The 19567-nt window shown below is 49.8% G+C and overlaps 1 protein-coding gene across 1 annotated transcript in view; it reads right to left on the bottom strand.

The window, feature by feature from the left end:
• Nucleotides 1-134: 134 nt before the first annotated feature.
• LOC121684556 (F-BAR and double SH3 domains protein 2) overlaps nucleotides 135-19567 on the bottom strand; it is a 23471-nt gene continuing 4038 nt past the window's right edge. The window contains exons 4-17 of the mRNA XM_042064611.1: nucleotides 19519-19567; nucleotides 19071-19193; nucleotides 17999-18094; nucleotides 16351-16425; nucleotides 12596-12712; nucleotides 12108-12212; nucleotides 9192-9353; nucleotides 6701-6835; nucleotides 6051-6134; nucleotides 5253-5430; nucleotides 4463-4683; nucleotides 3031-3211; nucleotides 2811-2905; nucleotides 135-2494 (exon numbers count right to left, since the gene is read on the bottom strand). The exon at nucleotides 19519-19567 is cut by the window's right edge and continues 10 nt beyond it. Of these exons, the coding sequence (XP_041920545.1) occupies nucleotides 2405-2494; nucleotides 2811-2905; nucleotides 3031-3211; nucleotides 4463-4683; nucleotides 5253-5430; nucleotides 6051-6134; nucleotides 6701-6835; nucleotides 9192-9353; nucleotides 12108-12212; nucleotides 12596-12712; nucleotides 16351-16425; nucleotides 17999-18094; nucleotides 19071-19193; nucleotides 19519-19567 (1711 nt within the window). The 3' untranslated portion in view covers nucleotides 135-2404. The remainder of the gene's footprint in view (nucleotides 2495-2810; nucleotides 2906-3030; nucleotides 3212-4462; nucleotides 4684-5252; nucleotides 5431-6050; nucleotides 6135-6700; nucleotides 6836-9191; nucleotides 9354-12107; nucleotides 12213-12595; nucleotides 12713-16350; nucleotides 16426-17998; nucleotides 18095-19070; nucleotides 19194-19518) is intronic.

Here is a 19567-nt window from a genome sequence, read left to right as displayed (position 1 = left end):
CAAATGGTTGGAAGCTAAAACACTGGCAAGGGGCAGCCATAAAAAGAATACTGAGAATCACAACTTAAAAACACAAAATAAAGTTTTTTTTTTGTTTAAAAAAGTGCTGCAAAGACATTGAATAATTGCTTATATGTTAAGCATTAAATATCACCTCAGACAGGGAAAAATATTTTGATTAGTCAATAAATTAAAAGCCTGTTTCGAGATCTGTGGGGCAAATCAGGACAACAATCCTAGGTGACATTTTCACTTGTTGCAAGGTGCTGGGTTGTCTCCATATCTCCATACCTCACTCACTCAAGGGCTTGGGGGGAATCTCACATCAAACACAAAACAAACACGAGACAAGCTTTCTACTTCACACAACTAAAAATCCTGGCTGCCCCTTGTATGAATGAGTGGCACTCCTGACACCATCTTATTTAGATCAGCTCTCGTTACTCTCACCATCCGGAACATTCTGCACACTCAGTGGCCGTGGTGCATGTTGCCTGTTTATTTCCCCCCCTCTTTCTGCAAGAGACAGTCTGAATGTCTCTGAAGGCTAACAATCCATTATAAATACTGCCACAACAGTCAGCCAAATACATCTCACTTAGTCGTCAACAGTGTTTACACAATACAAAAGGAAGAGATACAGAGAGAGAGAGAGAGAGAGAGAAAGAGAGAGAGAGGAAAGACAGAAATTGATAAAAAATAATGCACTTTCAACTAAATGCTCCGATATTGATTTGCGTATATAAATGAATAATCTGTCGGCGGTGAGGTGAGGGGGAGTGTACCGATGAGGCACCATAGGACCACTCACTCACTCACACACTCACTCACTCCCAAGAGATGCCACATTATTCAACTCTGTGATCCTTTAATTTTCTTCCTTTCACTTAGAGGACTAAATATTAGTAATATGCACAGATGCCCAACTTCATAGTGAAGAGCTGAAAGAGATAATATCGATGAAGTAAGTACTACTCAAACATCAGAGATTGCCACATGGCGGCGCAGTTGGCACCAGGGGGGTTAGGAGTGGGTGGAGGAGCACGGACAGATGTGAAGCAAACGAAGGAGCCAGCCTCTGCCACCCCTCTCTTCCGTTCCTCGCCCTCTCCATTCCCTCGTTCCCCTGCGGCCTTCCGCTCTTCCGCAACACACGTTCTGTACAAACTCCCTTTCTCCTCGAGGTGACGTAATGAGCCACTACTCATCAAATGTCCACTCAGTAATGCTATATATGACGCAATGTTGCACACACTTCCGGAACGTTCCTATGACGACAGTAATGTACTGTACTAATGCTGCACATTAAATACGTTATTGATATGACTACATATGTCCGAGGACGAGGCTTCCTTTGAGCGCTCCCCTCGGCTTCCTTATGTCCAGGCCCCAGAGCTTTCAAACTCGTGCCTCAACGCTGCCAATCTCCCCATACGCGCAAAATGCTCACTCGTTACAAATGTGCAAGAAAGCCACTTTCGAAAAGAAAACAATTAGCTCATCTTGGCTGTTTTTTTTTTTTTTTTTTTTTTTATCAACTGCTCCTATTTGTCTGCTCTGCTTTGCAGGTTATGAAAAACCCTTCTGCATACGGATTATAAAGGTTCCGTCGACACATCAATAACTAGGGGTTTGTATGGGCTACATTTTTTTGTCCTTTTTGTCCATTAAAGACCTGCCCTTCGATACGTCTGGGTGTTACACAGGCGCAGCATCAGCCACCCTCAGCACAAACTCCAGATCCTCTGCTCATGGTTTCTACGGTTCTTCTGCTACTTCTGTTTTTTTTTTTTACCTAGAACATCTAGACAGCTATTATAAATGTGGTTTCGCTAGCAGTTAGGATTCATTTGCGGCTATGATCACAAGACCTAAAATGAACGCACTCGGACCACACACACCACTTGCTAACTCCAGATATTACACGACACCATCAACATCATGTGGGAAACTGGGAATAAACATGCAAACAGATCCTCCAAATCTTCAGTCACTGTTCAGTTTGGTTGGTTGGTTGGTTGATTTTTTCTTTTTCAATCTAGCTCTACGTTGGGGTTGGAACACTTTGGAAAAACACTTCCTGGTGTTCCGAAAAGTTTCCCCTTTCCCTCTGGGCTGAAGGCATGAGGAGACGAGAGAGCTTCATGTTTTGGCATGAGAGTGGTTTAAGGCACCAGACAGTCTGGGACACAGAGGGGAGCGTTTTCACGAGTGTCTGGACACTAGGGTCATGGCGTTTGACCACTGTCCCTCCCCTCCGTCTGCGTCGAGGGTGATGAGGGCATTGGTCAGCTGTCCTGTCAAGACCCGTCCTCCACGTGAGGAGGCGGAGGAGGAAGAGAAGGAGGAGGAAGAGGAGGGCGAGAGGGAAGGAGGTGAGAGTTTGGTTGCTCCGGTGCTGCTGCTACACCAGTGTGATCTCCACCTCCTCCGTCTTCTCTGCCGGGCGCCGCTGCTGCTGCTGCTGTTTGGGCGGAGGGGGCGCTGCCCGCACCTGGGGAAGGAAGAGAGAGAGAGAGAGAGATGGAGAGAGGGAGAGAGAGAGACAGACAGAGAGAGAACAGAGGTTAGGGGGCTGAGGCAAAAATCTCACCATCTATGTCAGAGACAAGGTAAAGCTGATAGCACTAATGAACTAAGAAAATTGAGCATCTCCACAGAGATATCTCTCATCTAGCTACAACATGTACTTCTACAAAACGCATACTCAATTACTATGCACTAAGTACACTTACAACGTGAGGCTCAAACTTTCTACTAGTCAACTCTGAAAAGCGTAAAAAGCAGAGAGGAAAGCTTTGATTACTCACAGGACGCAGTTTGCCAGGACCTGCTCCATCTGGGGTTAGTCTTAGGGGCTGTGGGGCGAAGCCTGGACTCTCTGGACTTAAAGTGTAGCTATGATCTATGAGCGGGAGGGACAGGGAGAGGCAAAGAGTGCATACACATGTAAGTATTTCAACACAATAACATGGGAGTTATCCAACTGAAAGAGCTACTCAAAGCCATGGCAGGCTGCGGGACACTCACTGTGCACGGGCCCTTTGTGCGAGGGGGGCATGAGCTTGTGCTCTCCGTTGACGGAGGGCGAGCGTGGCAGGGGGAGGGCCGAGCTGGCGTCCGGGCTGGCGTACAGGCTGCCACTGGGGGGCTGGTCGTACAGGGGGAGCGGCGGCAGCGAGGAGTGGCCCCTCTGGGACGGAGACACCTGCTGGGGGGTCGAGGGAAAACACACGCACGCACACACATACACGCACGCACACACACGCACGCACACGCACAGACACGCACACACACACGAACATGAGTTAAATCACCATTTTAGTAAAGACAAATATCAGTTCAACAGGGTTCAACAGAGTCAACAGTTCCCTGGTAGAAATGGCTGAGCTCATCACAAACCCATGCCGACAGCGTAATCATGCCCGCTTTTATGCATATGAACTCCAGCCGGAACGTTCTGTCTCCAGTCACGACTGATTGCCAACGTCGGCCCTGTCTAGACTGTGGCGGCAGGGGCCCGTATCAAAGCGTGCGGAAAGTTCCTCTGAGGACTGTGAGTGCTTATCAAAGGCGCTCTGATGACAGGCCCACCAGCCCACTCCCTCGCCCCAAGAGCCACTTCCTCCGCGCGGCCCGTAAACATCTTTAATTTCAGGAAGGATGCAGCCCCTCCTCACATAAACACTCTTTAGGGCCCATCAGCCTTCATCAGACCCAGTGCACAGTACACAGGCTGCAGGGCCTTGCCTGCTTTATCTGAACGCCTTTCATGCATCTGGCCTAACCCAGAAATGTCCCAGAACGATTCCGTTTGTGACTTCCTGTGGAGACCAGAATCAGTGTTCTGAACATGAAAAACGTCTCCATCAGAAGTCATAAAGGGACCAGCCTGGAGAGATGTGGTTCAGAGCATCTGTAATGAGTCTTCCCCATTTTTCAGACTGAATATGGAAATGCATTAGTGAATGTGAATACCAATGACAGGCTCTGAATGTCAAACTCAGTTTAGGAATGGAAGGCAATTATTACAAAGTACTAGAATTACCATTAATACTCCCAGAACAGGGACATTCAGACCTTCTAACAACCCATGCAAATGTCTGTGTGAAACGATGAGGACAGTGCACACTGCTAAAAGCCAGACAGTCAAGTTGATGAACCTTTTTTTGATTTTTGCACGAGGGCAAAGTGCAAAGGGAGGGCAAAGTGCAAAGGGAGGGCAAAGTGCAAAGTCTATGAACAAGCGAAGTTCTTGTGCATGAACTACAGCTACCATGTGGCATACGTGAGCATTGTGCTGACTCATCAGTGTTTGTGGTTAAGGTCTTTCCCTGGTGTTAAAGGAGCAAATATTGATTTTGCCTAATTACTCAATTAAGACTGGGCACTGCGCCGATCAATCACATTAGGGCCCTGTGAGTGTGGTAGATGTGATCTGACGTCCGGTCGGCTGTGCTACCTGTGCCTCGTGGCCCCAGTGCGAGTCTCCGTTCTCGGAGTTGTTGAGGTCCTCCACCAGCACGGAGGGGAAGACGCCCACGCGGCCGTTGAATTCGCCCTCCCAGAAGCCGTCGTCCTCCTGGTTGTCCTTGTTCAGGATGCGGATGATGGCTCCCTCGGGGAAGGACAGCTCGTCGTCCGTCTGGGCCTCGTAGTCGTAGATGGCCTTCACAAAACTCACTGAGACGGGGAGAGAGTATAAGTATAAGTAAGAATATATACTATTTGATCCCATGAGGGAAATTTGGTCTCTGCATTTATCCCAATCCGTGAATTAGTGAAACCCACTCAGCACACAGTGCAGAACACACAGTGAGGAGAAGCACACACTAATCCCGGCGCAGTGAGGGGTTAGGTGCCTTGCTCAAGGGCACTTCAGCCGTGCCTACTGGTCAGGGGTTTGAACCGGCAACCCTCCGGTAACAAGTCCGAAGCGCCAGTAGGCCACGGCTGCCCACAGGGAACGGAGAGAGAGGGAACGGAGTGAAAATGTCCACAATCCAGAACCTTACCAGTCAGTCTGAGATTTTGTTGGCAGTTCTGCATGATTTTGATTTTGGGTGTGTATGTTTGCAGATGTGTGCTGTTGATTTTAGACTTTAAATTGTAAGACAAAGCTTGAGGTCTGTGAAGTTGAAGAGGTAAGGGGTGTGTATGAGTGTGCGTATGTGTATATTTGTGTGTGTGTGTGTGTGTGTGTGTGTGTGTGTGTGTGTGTGTGTGTGTGAGAGAGAGAGAGAAAGACGTACTGCTGGCGTCTCCGTTGGTGCTGCCTGAGGCCAGCTCGGGCTCGGTGGAGTTGCTGGACGTGTGTGAGCGTGTGTCCAGCGTGGCCAGGGACTGGAGCATGCTCAGTAGGCTGTTTGAGGTGGGGAACTGCAGGTACTTCTCAGGCACGTAGCCCACGTGGCCCGTCTTGTTCCGGGCCTAGAACACGACAGAACCAGCAGGAGGAACACGCATGAGAGACAGTTTTACAATGGCATGTAAGCTAGGCACATCCACTCTGCTGCAGTAGCTCTTATGTATATGTATGTATGGTGTTTTCCTCAATCCAGCAATAGTTTGACAATGTAAATACCAAGTTGTACAACTCCTACAAACTGCACTCCGACCCTGATTCCTACACGTCTAATTGTGATGCATTAGGTCCTAACCGGATGCGATGAGAGCGAACATTAGAGATAAAATCTGTTTAATTCCATTGTTTTCAATTGGAGTGTCCTGAAGCAGTGCGATGCAATGCAACGTTTTGAGAGAACATTTGTTCGACACCCCGTGTCTATTTTCTTTCTGTCGCTTGCGTTGCTCTATTTTAAATGAGGAATATGACGCAATAGAAGGGCATACTTAACGGATTCAGTGTAGACAGATAACATTGACAGTTGCTCGCTCGGATCCTGTTAGGACATGGTGTTACTCTGATGTCCCTATAGCGTAAACATGCACGTATAAACATCAGAAACTAGCTGATTCCAGTGAGTCTGTGTAGGCCGTGTGGTTGATGTGAGCGCTGGTGGTGTTAGTGTTTGGTCTGCTGCCCGCACCTTCACCCAGTCCTCCATGTCTCCGTCCTCAATCACCTCCAACATCTCCTGCTCATCGATGGTCAGCTCATCAGGCTGGGAGGCCTGCCAGGGGACACCACAGAGTGGAAAACTCATCTCGGGAAGATAGCACACTTAACCAGCGTTTAAAACAAAATACATGCATCAACCAAGGAACTATGCAATTGAATACTCAAGCACAACATTCACACACATACACAACATGTGACAGCCTGTGACCTACTGGTTGGATACACTTTCCCATATTCTTAAGCGCAGTCTAATGCAAACATGTGGGAACAGTGAGAGTGTATGCAAACAACACAGTGAAGTCAACATTTCCATTACGTAAAGCTGGCTGTTGGACTGCTTTGAGAGTTAAACATTAGACTGTTTAGTACACACCATTTTTTGTTTAGAATTTCTTAAGCTGCTGCAATTTCAGTGGTGATAAGAGTAGGCAAGTGTGAGGGTGAACTGATATGTTATCAGAAATACGTTATCACACTATCCGGCCACTGTGTTCCTGTCCACATCAGTACAACCACAGTGACGGTTTCAAGGCATAATGTACTGAGTTGCTTTACAAATTGAGGGGAGATTTGTACGTATGAAAAAACGTGTATGTTTGACAGTGGTGGTGAAGTTACCTTGTAGGAGTAGAGCACCTTGCAGGTGAGGGGGTAGTTCCTCAGTGTTCCTGACGGGCTGGAGCTGCTGTCGTCAAACACCTCCATGTTCTCTTCCAGGTCCTCCCCGTCCTCTCGCTCCAGATCAACTGTAGTCTACACGCACAGAAAATGACCAGAGGTCAACAACACCAGAACCTAGAGCTTAACACAGGAGCCACTGGTAAAGGCAAGCACTGCAGAGTGAGCAAAATGTGGCCAGCCAGTCCGAATTCCAGTGTTATACAGTATCAGTTTGAGCCAGAAGTGCATTGGAAGGCCCTGGACACGCGTCTCTTTATTTACAGCTCTCCCACAGGCAGGATAGATTCTGATTGGTGGAGAGGCTGCAGGTTATGGGTATGAGGTAGATAAGACCCGCCCTCAACACCCACCCCCACCCAATCCACACCTTCTTCAGGAGAAATACACGAGAGGCTATGGGAGATCAGGTGAACACGGTTTCACTCTCCACCCAGCCCTCAGGACAGGACACAAAACACACACACACACACACACACACACACAGGAATAAAGGGGGGTGGGAACTATTCTAGGTGATCCTCATTGGCCGTGTGTGTGTGTGTGCACGTGTGTGTGTGTGGATGTGTGTGTGTGTGTGTTGAGTCAGCATTGCTCTATTGACACAGTAAACTCTGTGCACTGAGCCTGTCCCCTGGGAGAGCTGAATGGGAGCAGGTGGCCCATGCTGACTGTAAGGGATCCCTGGCTCTGGAGCAGAGGAGGGCCCGGCCCCTAGTCTCTTATCGGGGCCTCAGCATCTCAGCACAGTGCTTCTGAATTCACACTCCAACCCCCAGACAGGAGTACAGGCAGCTCATTAGAGAGCCCTGTCTAGGGGCTAATAGCTGTCTGTCTGGGAGACCGGTCACTTTTTCAGCTACTCATCACTCTGCCCTTATCTCTCTCACTGTCCTCAGCTCAATCTAAATCTTTGGTCTTTATCACCCCTGGTGCAGCATGATGTGAACAGAATGTTAAATGCAACTCAAGGAGAACAGAAGCCCCACTGTTTAGTGAAGGGAGGTGGCATCCCTCTCTTTTCTCTCTCTCTCTCTCTCTCTCTCTCTGTCTCACTCACTCACTGACACAAACACACTGACTGGCAACACAGGATCACAGCTCCAGGTGTCTAGCAAGAGAAAGTAATCAGGAAAATGAAAGCAGTTTTTCCCTGCTTCTTTGGTACTGATCACTGAATTTCATTATATTATATCTTAGCGTGGCTGTTCCCCTCAGCCGTCAGCAGGTGTCAGTGTAGTTCAGCCACAATCCAGACGGGAGCACGACCACAAGGGATCTGTCACGCGAGCGCTGACATTCATTTGAATGATAACGATGATTAGCCACAATGATGACAGCAGACCAGACACATCCTGTATCTTCTGACGCAGTGCCAGTAGAACGGTGTGGCTCGAAGGTCCTGATAACAAAAGCGCTCACCTCACACAAATGACTGCCCGTGAGGTAGAGCTTGCGTCACGGCAACCGACGGCCCCACCGTCTCCGTAAACAAAACAAAAAAGGGCCCACAGATCCATCAGAGCCTCTCTAATCCCCCTCACCGTTCTGCGCTCTGATTGGCTGCGGCGCTCAGTAATGCCATCGGTGCTGACAGGGATAGGTCACTGCAGCAGACAGCTGAAGGTCATCGCGCCCCTGCCTCCCTCCCACCATCCCTCCGTCTCTCTTCTCCTCTCTCTCTATGAAAACATGCAGTGGGGCGAGTGAGAGGGAGGGAGGGAGGGTGGAGTGGAGGGGCTTTACTCTGCCCAGGGGGAAGGCCTGTGTAGGGGGGCCCTCAGGGCTCTCTGCCCTGCTTGCCTGCTCGGGCTCTCTGTCTGTAGAGGGCAGCTGGAGGAGGCTTCTGGGGGGGCTGGCCGTGGGAGTGGGGGCCGGCGGGCGGGCGACACACAATGGCGCTGACAGGCGGTAGGAAATGGCAGGCGGTGGCGGGGGAGAGCGAGCGAGCGAGCGAGCGAGCAGTGGGCGAGTGGGCGTGAGTGCCGGCAGGCATCGACCAGCCATGTTTGTGTAGGGAGCGAGGGAACAATGCCCGGTGTTTTCCGGAGAGAGGTGGTGGTGGTGGTGGGGGGGGGGGGTGGGGGCACGCTGATGGGCTGACGGGCACAATATGCTGCGCCTGTGCCCCCCACTGTGGACACTCTCACCAAAACAAAACACCGAATGAAGAGATGCAGGGAGGGGGGTGGGGGGGGGGGTGGGCGCACTGTGGTAGACATATAGGCATGCGGAGAGGGCAGATGGGCTCGTCTGTATGGTCATCTCTCTGATTCGCACAGCACAAAGACGTTCTACTGACACCATATCACTGGAGGGAAGCCTGAAGGGCCTTAAAAACTGACCCCATCGAGAGGCCAGTATGTGAGATAGTAGGGGGAATGTGGGTTGTGGGTGGAGGGTCGGGGGTGTGGGGTGGGGGGCAGCTCACCGAGATGGAGGGGTCATGGTTGGTGAGGGTGGGCAGCGAAGCCCAGCGCTCATTCTCCAGCTCCTCCATCACCTGGTTCATAGCGCTCTTCAGCCATGTATCCACGGAAACGCCCACCTGCCGTAGCAGGTCTAGACGAGCTTCAGCCTTCAGTTTTATTGTCTGTTGGAGAGAGAGAGAGAGAGAGAGAGAGAGACAGAGTGGAAGAGAGAGAGAGTGAGAGGGAGAGAGAGAGGGAGAGAGAGAGAACGGAGAGAGAATTTTAAACACATAAGTTGAATATATTCTTAAACAAATGATGCACCGCATATAAACAAGCTAATTGAATGTTTTGAGACTATTGTATTTCAGACAGAGAAAATTACACTCTCCACACTTACTCACAAAAGGTGGTTAGTGATATTCCAACAGAATCACCATCACAATCACACACACACACACACACACACACACACACACACACAGATGTAAGTGTGCAGACACAAACAATATTACGTGTCTACACTACCAAAGCCTTTTTTCAACAAAAGGAATTGCTGGCAGGACATAACAATGCTGCCGGTGTTCATTTTCAAACAGCTGATGAAACATGTAGCCACCAACAACACCGAGCAGTGCGCAGTGATTCAAGAAAAGTCCAAAACATCTGACTGCCTCATCTCCCCCTCTAAAGCGATCCATTTGGGATGATCTCACCGGCGCTGGCTCAGAGGGCTGGAGCCTGGTGGAGGGGAGGAGGCGGTCACTGACTGCATTCCAGCAGAGAGCAGTTACCTCTGGGACATCAGGGCTATTGATCCTATTTGACTCCCATCACCCGTGTTTGGGAGAGGCAGAGACCAAGAGATGCAGATGCAGATAGCCAGAGTGAGACACAAAGGGGCAAGAGGAGTCGTGTGCAGATTTTCCTGCGTTTCCTGAGTTCCGTCAGATAGGTTAGGATGAGTTCAGATTCCTCAACAGTCCTTTGAGACATCTCCCTCTTTTAAAGAGCGTTGAGAGAACCGAGGAGGATTAGAGGGAGGTTCTGTGATGTTCTGTGAATTTCTCCGCGTCTGAGTCGACACCACGGCGATGTGCGCCGCGCGGGCAGCTCAGCTGGCAGATGGGCGGCCGTTACGGTATGTCAAAACCATACGACTCCAGTCAGGGGCCTGACGCGCAGATGACACGCTTCCTCGTCTCACGACAGAACCGATAATCTAACCTGACACTGAACACACACTGAAGCCCACTGCCGTTTTCATCTGGTATCTCCTCACACTCACACTGACAGTCAGAGCGGAAGCTTCCTCATCTTCAGATACAGACTGGGCAGGCCGAGAGAGACTGGCAATAATAGTGCGGTCACTGTCACCAGAGGGGTGGGGTGGCCTCCGGTGGGCATCTGGAGGGCAGCAGGTGGAGGGGGCAGAGGACTGATGGATGGAGCAGTAGTGATGGAGAAGGCAGGGTAGCGTCCTGCCTGCCACCAGACAGAGGGGGTGTGGGTTCTGAGTGACAGGACCTGCTGAGGATTCACTCGCACTCCTTCCTCCACATAATGGACTCAGCACACTGGCCACCTACCTACCTATGACTACTGCAGGAATAGGAATGTGTGTGTGTGTGTGTGTGTGTGTGATGTATACATATGTATGTGTGAATGAGCTGACAGAATGAAATGAATAGTTCCACTTTCAAACTAAACATTCTACTCTCCAAGCAACTCGAGCACAGACCACACAAGTTATTGTTAGGAACAAATATTATAGTGCCTGAAACCCTAATAAAACACACAGGGAAAGTTTCATTTATCACACAGCTGTCGACTTCCATGGTTGAATTCCACTGAGAAAAAAAGTCATTCAAAAGGCCTCTTGACTGGGCTAGTTTGTAGTAAACTGAGCCCTTTAAATAATTGATGCTAAGCACACTTCCTGCTGGCTACTGGCTCGTTTTAATCTGCACTTCCCTGGAAAACAAAAGCTTGGCAGTCTCCAATTTACTACAGAGCCCCCCACTCCCCTGCTTTCTCCTCTTTTATGTCCATTAGATCTTAATAAGGCTGATTAAATATTTAATAGTGCTTCATAAACTAATGGCAGACCTGGAGGAGGAGCCCTGCGGGGGTTATTTTTCAGAAGCGATAGCTTTATGCAGTAAACACTGTGTGTGTGTGTGTGTGTGTGTGTGTGTGTGTGTGTGTGTGTGTGTGTGTGGGGGGGGGGGGGGCTTTAAACCAGGATTGCTCCCATTGTGTCATCTGCATGCGTGCGAGCTGATGAGCTGATGAGTGGTGCAGAGACAGAGGGGAAGGTGAGAGTGGGCTTCTGTTTTGTTGTTGTGTTTTTGGCTGGGTCTGAGAGGCATTGATCCCCGGCGCGGGCTGACGGGCGGAGCTCTCTGTGTGGATCGATGCGGGACCAGGAGAGCTCCGGCAGGGACCGGCAAGGTAGCGCAGCGGCTCGGCCAGTGGAGGTAAATGGAGTCATTACAAAAACAAGGCAGAGCGCTCATCATCACCATCACCATCAACAACAACAACGGCGGCGGCAGCCACCATTACCACCAGCGAGTATCCTCTTGTTTGCTTTGGCCTTATTGATTTGTTTCTTACCCATGTTTTTTTTATTTTAAAAAAATAACAGTGCATGTAAACAAAAGAAGGGGGTCAACTTGCGCTTCAGCCTGGTTGGTGCTCACGGAACAGGACGCAGAAGTCAAAAAGGGAGATCCAAAGTCTAACAGGAGTCAAGGAGCAGGACTGGAGCACTCAATGCTTAACGCATTTAACCCACTCTCACCTTCCCCTCTGTCTGCACCACTCATCAGCTCCTTGGCTCCTGTTAGACCTTGGATCTCCCTTTTTGCATGTAAACAAACTTGTTATAGACGAAACACACACACACACACACACACACACAGCATCTGTACCTCAGCCTTGCGGATGTTTTCTTTGGCCTCGTCGATCCTCAGCTCTAGGTCGTTGCGGCCTTGCTCGGTGGGCGGGATCCCCAGAGTCTCACACTCCTCCACACACTATAACAGCAGTCAATCAATCAAGGGGCCAATCAGGTTCTGCCTCAGTCAATATCGGACATAGAAATGTGCTTTTTTACACTTTATTTTTACACTAGGTACAATACAGGAGTCCTAATCCTCTTTCCTCTCTGCAGTCAGTAATGCTGAGGTGTACTTTGAACATCACAGCAATGCACACTGACTGACGCCTCATACTCAGCATAAGCTAGGGGAAGGAAATCCCCAATACATGGCTCACGGCTATGTGTTTGTGTGTAGGGGGTGACCTGGCATCTAGCCTTTTATACACACAAACTACAGTACCTTTGTACATGTGAATGTGTGTGTTTGTTTGTATTTGCGTGTGTGTGTGTGTGTGCGTGCGTGCGTGCGTGTTGTACCCTCTTATAGTGGATGATGTTCTTGTGCTCCCTGGCCACGCGTGTGGCCCACTTGCGGGCCTCCTTGTTCAGGCTGTGCTCCTCCGTGGTGCCCGTCTCCGACTCCAGCTGCCGACTCTGGAGAGGAAAACAACACCCCAAACCCCCCCGTCACCATGGGAACTAAGCACAAGACACCCCACACACATCTACCCATCACCCACCCATCCCCAGGGTTCCAAACACTGATCCTAGACCAGTTTTTTTTTTTTTTTTTACATTTTTATCCCTGCTTGGGCTCCACGGCTAAAGCTACTCCCTTCTGCAAAGCCCCCTGTCCTCCCCTGGCTGATCTTAAGGGAGATTAATCCGCAGGCAGGCAGGCAGGCAGGGGCCACACGGATGAAGCCGCGGAGGGATTGCCTGCTGATGTAAACCGTGGTGGAGGGATGGAGAGATGGAGGGATGGAGGGAAAGAAGGGTGGAGGGAGAGGGGGGGTGTGTGGGTGATGACAGCGGTGGGAGACGGCGGGTCTGAGAGGGGGGGTGGGATCTGGAGCTGTGGGGCAGATAAGACGAGCCCAATGTAAAGCAGCTTTGGACCGGGGGGGCTTAAGGGTACAAATCAGCCACAACCTCCTCCTGACCTACTGTCTGTGTGTGTGTGTGTGTGTGTGTGTGTGTGTGTGTGTGTGTGTGTGTGTCTGTGTGTGTGTGTGTGTGTGTGTGTGTGTGTGTGTGTGTGTGTGTGTGTGTACAAATATATGTGCCTCTATTGAGTATGTAGATGAAGGCTGAATGCAAATACTGGATCACTAAGACTCTATGAAAACAGTATGTGTGTGCAGAAGTGCGCCTGCAGGAAGCATGTAGCATGTATGTCAGCATACTGTTGAGTGTGTATTATGTAAGAATCGCTCAGTGTGTATGTTCCAGTGTGTGTGTAGAATAGATCCAGTGTGTGTGTAGAATAGCTCAGTGTGTATGTTCCAGTGTGTGTGTAGAATAGCTCAGTATGTATGTTCCAGTGTGTATGTTCCAGTGTGTGTGTAGAATAGCTCAGTGTGTATGTTCCAGTGTGTGTGTAGAATAGCTCAGTGTGTGTGTTCCAGTGTGTGTGTAGAATAGCTCAGTGTGTATGTTCCAGTGTGTGTGTTCCAGTGTGTGTGTAGAATAGCTCAGTGTGTGTGTTCCAGTGTGTATGTTCCAGTGTGTGTGTAGAATAGCTCAGTGTGTGTGTTCCAGTGTGTATGTTCCAGTGTGTGTGTTCCAGTGTGTGTGTGTTCCAGTGTGTGTGTTCCAGTGTGTGTGTTCCAGTGTGTGTGTTCCAGTGTGTGTGTAGAATAGCTCAGTGTGTGTGTTCCAGTGTGTGTGTTCCAGTGTGTGCCTGACTCCTTGTCTCCAGACCTCTCTGCACTCAGGGGACCCCTCCTCGAGGCCCCCTCTATCTCTCTCTCTCTCTTTCTCTCTCTCCCTCAATTATTCTGCCCTCCCTCCCTTCATCCCTCCCTCTCTCATTCTCTCTCTCTGCCCTCCTTCCACCAGTCCATGGCCGGCCCTCAGGCAGGGTCTGCATGGTAAATGGGAGCCGGACTAATGAGGGCAGATGGCAGCCTCCTCGGTCTCCTCAGAGCATCCATACTGTAGAAGGAGGAAGGCCGAAGGACTGCGACCTCTCTTCTCGTGCCGAGTGTGCTACACACAACACACACACACACACACAGACACAGACACAGACACAGACACAGACACACACACACACACAGGGCTAAGAGACAGTTTCTTTCAGTCTAATGAGGTCAAGTGGTGTTTGCTAGTGTGAGTGTATGTGTGTGAATGCACTGGCACACTAACCTGGTGTACTTGTCTCTGTATTCTTCCACAGAACATATGCTGTTTGTTAGTCTGGATGGTGATTTTAGCTGTACTCTATGTGTGTGTATGTATGCTTCATATAAAACAAGCATGTGTGTGTGTGTGTGTGTGCGCATGTGAGTTTAATGTACTTCTCTCGGTCCTCTTCCAGAAAGCATGTATTGTTTGTTAGACTAGTGTTTGTGTGAGTGAGAGAGAGGATGAGTAACTGTGTGTGTGTGTGTGTGTGTTTGTCTCTTCCCTCTTTCACAGAGATGTGTGTGTGATTGTTTCTTTGTGTTCGGCTGCGAACAAGAGCATTGTTCACTGCACTCCCGGTGTCGACTTATCGATTCTTCCCCTCCTAATCATGTTAGAGGCGGCAAGCGTACCAACCAGCTACTGCAAGCCCTACTAGCAGCTACACACACACACACACTCACTCTCTCACACACACACACACACACACTCACACACTCACCCACACTCTCTCTCTCACACACACACACACTCACACACTCACCCACACTCTCTCTCTCTCACACACACACACACACACACACACACACACACACACACACACAGCAGGGGAGCACAGACTACTGGCAAAGATCTGATGAGACAATGGGAACAGACTCTAGCAGCCAGAGACAGAAGAGAGAAGAAAAAGAGGGCACGAGAGACAGAGAAGAGAAAGAGAAAGAGAGACAGAACATGGCAAAGAGAAAAGGGCAAGTGGGCAAAGACGGAGGTGAGCGAGGGAAGAAAGCAAGAGAGAGAGAGAGAGAGAGAGAGAGAGAAATCATTTTGAGTCTGGCCAAAGAACAAGCCTTCATCAGTATGGCTGCCTGTACGTGCCGTGGCTCTGTAACACACTGAGATGGGGGGGTGGCGCAGGGGAAGGAGATGAGAAACACATGACTGCCCTCCCTTTCTTCTTCCTCTGTTTTTGTCTTTCGTTTTCCCTTCTCTCTCTCGCTCTCCCTCTCTCCCCTCCATCTTGGTCCAGACCTAAATCACAACCATGTGGCTCCACTAACCTTGCCTGCAAACAACAGAGGGGAGGTGCATCATGGGAGTGAGCATGGGTGACGAGGCGTGCGCGTGCTGTCGGGGGGGGCGGGTAGGGGGGGCGGTCTGGGCCAGTCGATTCCTCTGTGACTGTCCAGTTCGGTATGAAGCGCGTGACAGCAGGGCTGGACCATATGGGATGTGCAGGCCGCACAAGACAGTCTAATGAAACCGTTTTTCTGCAGACAGTTACAGTTCAATAACTACGAGCTACACCACATTTCAACTCTCTCTCTGTGGTCAGGACGTCCACTTTCATCCACTTTCTTCCATGTTCATGTTCCAAAACGTCCCCTCAGGTCCATGTGCCCTCATGTAAACTCCCTTCCTAGAGTTCCAGTAGCTCCACAGCTCAGTTGAATCCTGTTTTGCGTTGTGTATGTGTGTGTGTGTGTGTGTGTGTGTGTGTGCGTATATGCGTGTGTGTGTGTGTGTGCGTGTGTATGTGTATGTGTGTGTGTGTGTGTGTGTGTGTGTGTGTGTGTGTGTGTGTGTGTGTGCACGCGCATGGCTGATTTTTTCAAGGTGTTCAAAAGGCATGCAAAACAAGAGCTGGACTGATGAGAACAAAATGAGTGGAAAAACTGCATCTCACTCACACACACAGGAGGCGTTGAGCTGGAGGTTGCATCCTTCCCATCATGCACTGCACGAACACTAGCATGCAGTGGGTGACAGGCCTGGTGACAGCTTTTGCTTTCATGCCACACGACACAAACTTGAAGTTATCAGAGCACGATGATGGGTGGAGACAACAGGAGGCACATTCTTCATTTCACCAAGGACATGACTGACAGACTAAATCTCCTGTGCGTGTGTGTGTGTGTGTGTGTGTGTTGGGGACGCTCTACCTGGGCCAGGGTCATTCTCATGGCACTGACCGGCGACGGTTCAATGTCCACCAACTGCTCAATGGAGTTTAGGGTCTGAGTTGGGGCCGGGAGAGACGCGGCGGTCAGGAGAGGAGAGGAGAGGGGACAGAGGACAGGACACCAGTTCAGTTAGGACACAGAGAGGGACACTAGAGAGAGTTAGTGTGGACAGAGCACAGAGAGCGAGAGAGGGAGTCTCATTAGCACTGAGGCTACAACAAACAAGCTGGAACAGAGACTGCTGACCAGAGAGAGAGAGAGAAGGTTAAAGATAGAGAGGAAGAGAGAGAGAGAGAGGGAGAGAGAGAGACAGAGATGCCAATAGACAATCAGCACTAAAAAGCAGACAGTAAATGTTAAAAGAGTGAAAGATTGAACAACAGAACAAGGAGAGAGACAAGACAGCTCACAAATAAAGGCAAGGAGAGAGGGATGAAAGCTTCTGCTAGAGGGAAAAAAAGGCATTTTGTTAGGAGGAACACACAGTAACTACAGCACATCCAGAAATGGAGGTTAAATATGGTGATCTGATCGAGTCAGTGAGGATAAGCAGCAGACAGGAGCTAGGAACAGGCACACACTAGCAAACTCAACCTGCAGCAGTGTTGCTGAGGAGCCCGAGTCATAATTAGCAGCAGAGTGTTAATCACAAGCAGAAATAGGAAGGGACCCCTGTCGGGTGCGGCTCGAGGTGTGTGAGAGGGTGTTAATTGTGTGTACGGCTGAGTGTGTGCATGTATATGTGTGTGTTTGTGTGTACGTGTGCGAGAAAGACACTGACAGTGAGAAACTGAGAGATAGAAAGCGAGAGAGAGAGAGAAACAGGGACGGATAGATACACAGGCAGACAGATAGAGTTGTGGGACTGAATACTGTATCACGGCAGGAAGAAGCCTTCAGATGGCCCGGGGAGGGGAAGGGATTACTGCGGATCCTTGCATGGCTGACACTCCAATATGCACCATCACAAGGGTGTTCTCTGAACACCAGCCCGGGAGAGACACGGGGAAACACAGCAGCCACAGACACTGCAGTGAGCCCTGAGCCCACACACACACACACACACCATATTTTAACTGTCAGCACATGTTCATTTATGGATTATCTAATTTATTTAACTAATTAGCTACTAACTAATTTAATGAACATATGGGTCTAGACGACCCATCACCATCAGCTCAGAGCCAGTGAGATGAGTGAGACTCTGTTAGTAAGTGTCTCTATCTCGCTCTCTCTCTCTCTCACTCACACACACACACACACACACACACACACACACACACACACTTCACAAAGAAATGATGTGTGGCTTCTCCTCTGTGGATGTCTTTTCACGTGTGACAGACGGCTTTCTGATGATGAGGCCGCCCAATCGGCCGCGGGAGACTCTGGAGTCCCATTCCTTTTGTGCGTCGAAGCGCTTGGGGTGGTCAGGGGATGGAGCAGCGGCCCTTTGGCTCGCCAAACCGCAGGGGAGGAATGAGTAGCCATTAGCTGCAGGGGGGACGGAGGTGCTGGATTGGGCATCGGTAGAACATGGAACTGGGCCTGACAGTGTGTGTGTGTGTATGTGTGTGTGAGAAGAGAGAGAGGAAGTGAGATGGTGTGTAAGTGTATGGTTGCTCACCGCGTCGCTGTCGCTGGGCTGGAACTGGAAGTCTTGTGCTTTGTGAAAGACCGGGCTCTCCTGCATGAACAGCTGCTGATTGAAGTCCTGCATCACCTGCACACACACACACACAGAAAATATGACATATGTACTTAATAATGAATGATTTAATCTACTGCAGACACAGACACACATAAATGCTCAAGAACACTGTCTCACTCAGACACACAGCGTGACACAGACACACACAAACAAGCACGAGCACAAAAGCACACTCCAAAACACACACAGCGTGACACATGATGAATGAACTGGAGAGTGGAGGACTCTCTGGCTGCAGGTTTGTTTAGAGTCCTGAGCATTGTGTGTGTGTGTGTGTGTTCAAACTTCAAACACACACTCACACACAGTCCAAGGTCACTGCAGTCCCTCCTGAGATAGGTGAAGGGGTCTGGTGGCACTAATCCAGAGAACACCACAGTCGCAAACACACACAAACACACACACACACACACACAAACACAAACACACACAGAGAGAGCTCCAGGCAGTCCAAAACCCTTGCCATCTGAGAGCAGTTCTGCACCTCTGCATCTGTGTTTTGTACTACACGTGTTTACTTGTGCACACACAAACATCCCCCACACACAGTCAGACACCCCAAATGAAGAGTACAGAAAGTGATTACGTGCTTGTCTGTGTTTGGGTGCGTGCATCTGCATGTGTGCTACAAATTATGTGTCTGTGTGTGTGTGTGTGTGTGTGTGTGTGTGTGTGTGTGTGTGTGTGTGTGTGTGTGTGTGTGTGTGTGTTGGAACAAGTGTGGGTGGCAAATGTGTGATTTCTTCACTGGGGATTGGCTAATGAACAGCTGGAAAGAGACTTTTATTTTTCTGGGAAGTAAGAGTGAATCTACAATGACGGAAAACAGAGAGAGAGAGAGGCGCTCTGTGAGTGTGTGTGTGTGTGTGCGCATATGTGCGAGTGCTTGTGTGCATATGTGCATGTGCATGTGTGTGAGTGTGTGTGTGTGTGTGCATATCCATGTGTGTGTGTGCATGTGTGTGTGGGGAGGGGGGCTCTGACTCACACGGCTGGACTTCTCCAGGAGGAACTGGAAGGTGCTGTGGACGGCCTGGAAGGCCTCCAGTTCCGTTCGGCAGAAGGAGATCAAATAATCCTTCACATGGTCATACACATTCCCATCCAGAGCCTAGGAGAGAAGGGACAGAGAGAGAGAGAGAGAGAGAGAGAGAGAGAGAGAGAGAGAGAGAGAGAGAGAGAGAGATCAGTTTTTCAGTCCAATCCAGAGGAGGAGTCTGGAGAGGAGGGAAGGTCTGTGGTTTCCTCCCTCCAAACAAACCTGTGAGGAAAATGTTTCTTTTTGCCATTGCAATCTCCAGCCCAGACCTGAGCAAAGCGGAGAGGGGGGGTGCGAGTGTGTGTGTGTGTGTGTGTGTGCGTGCAAGTGTGTGTGTGTGTGTGTGTGTGTGTGAGATAGAGAGAGCGAGAGGTAAAGAGGTGATGTTTAGCTTTGCCTGTGTAATCTTTGGATGGGAGCGCAGTGCTCCAGCGGCAGCAGCAGTG

The sequence above is a fragment of the Alosa sapidissima genome, chromosome 15 (genome assembly GCF_018492685.1).
Source record: "Alosa sapidissima isolate fAloSap1 chromosome 15, fAloSap1.pri, whole genome shotgun sequence".
In the NCBI taxonomy this organism is placed as follows: domain Eukaryota; kingdom Metazoa; phylum Chordata; class Actinopteri; order Clupeiformes; family Clupeidae; genus Alosa; species Alosa sapidissima.
Note: the sequence above shows the minus strand (reverse complement) of the source record. Positions and strands in the feature narration are given on the sequence as shown.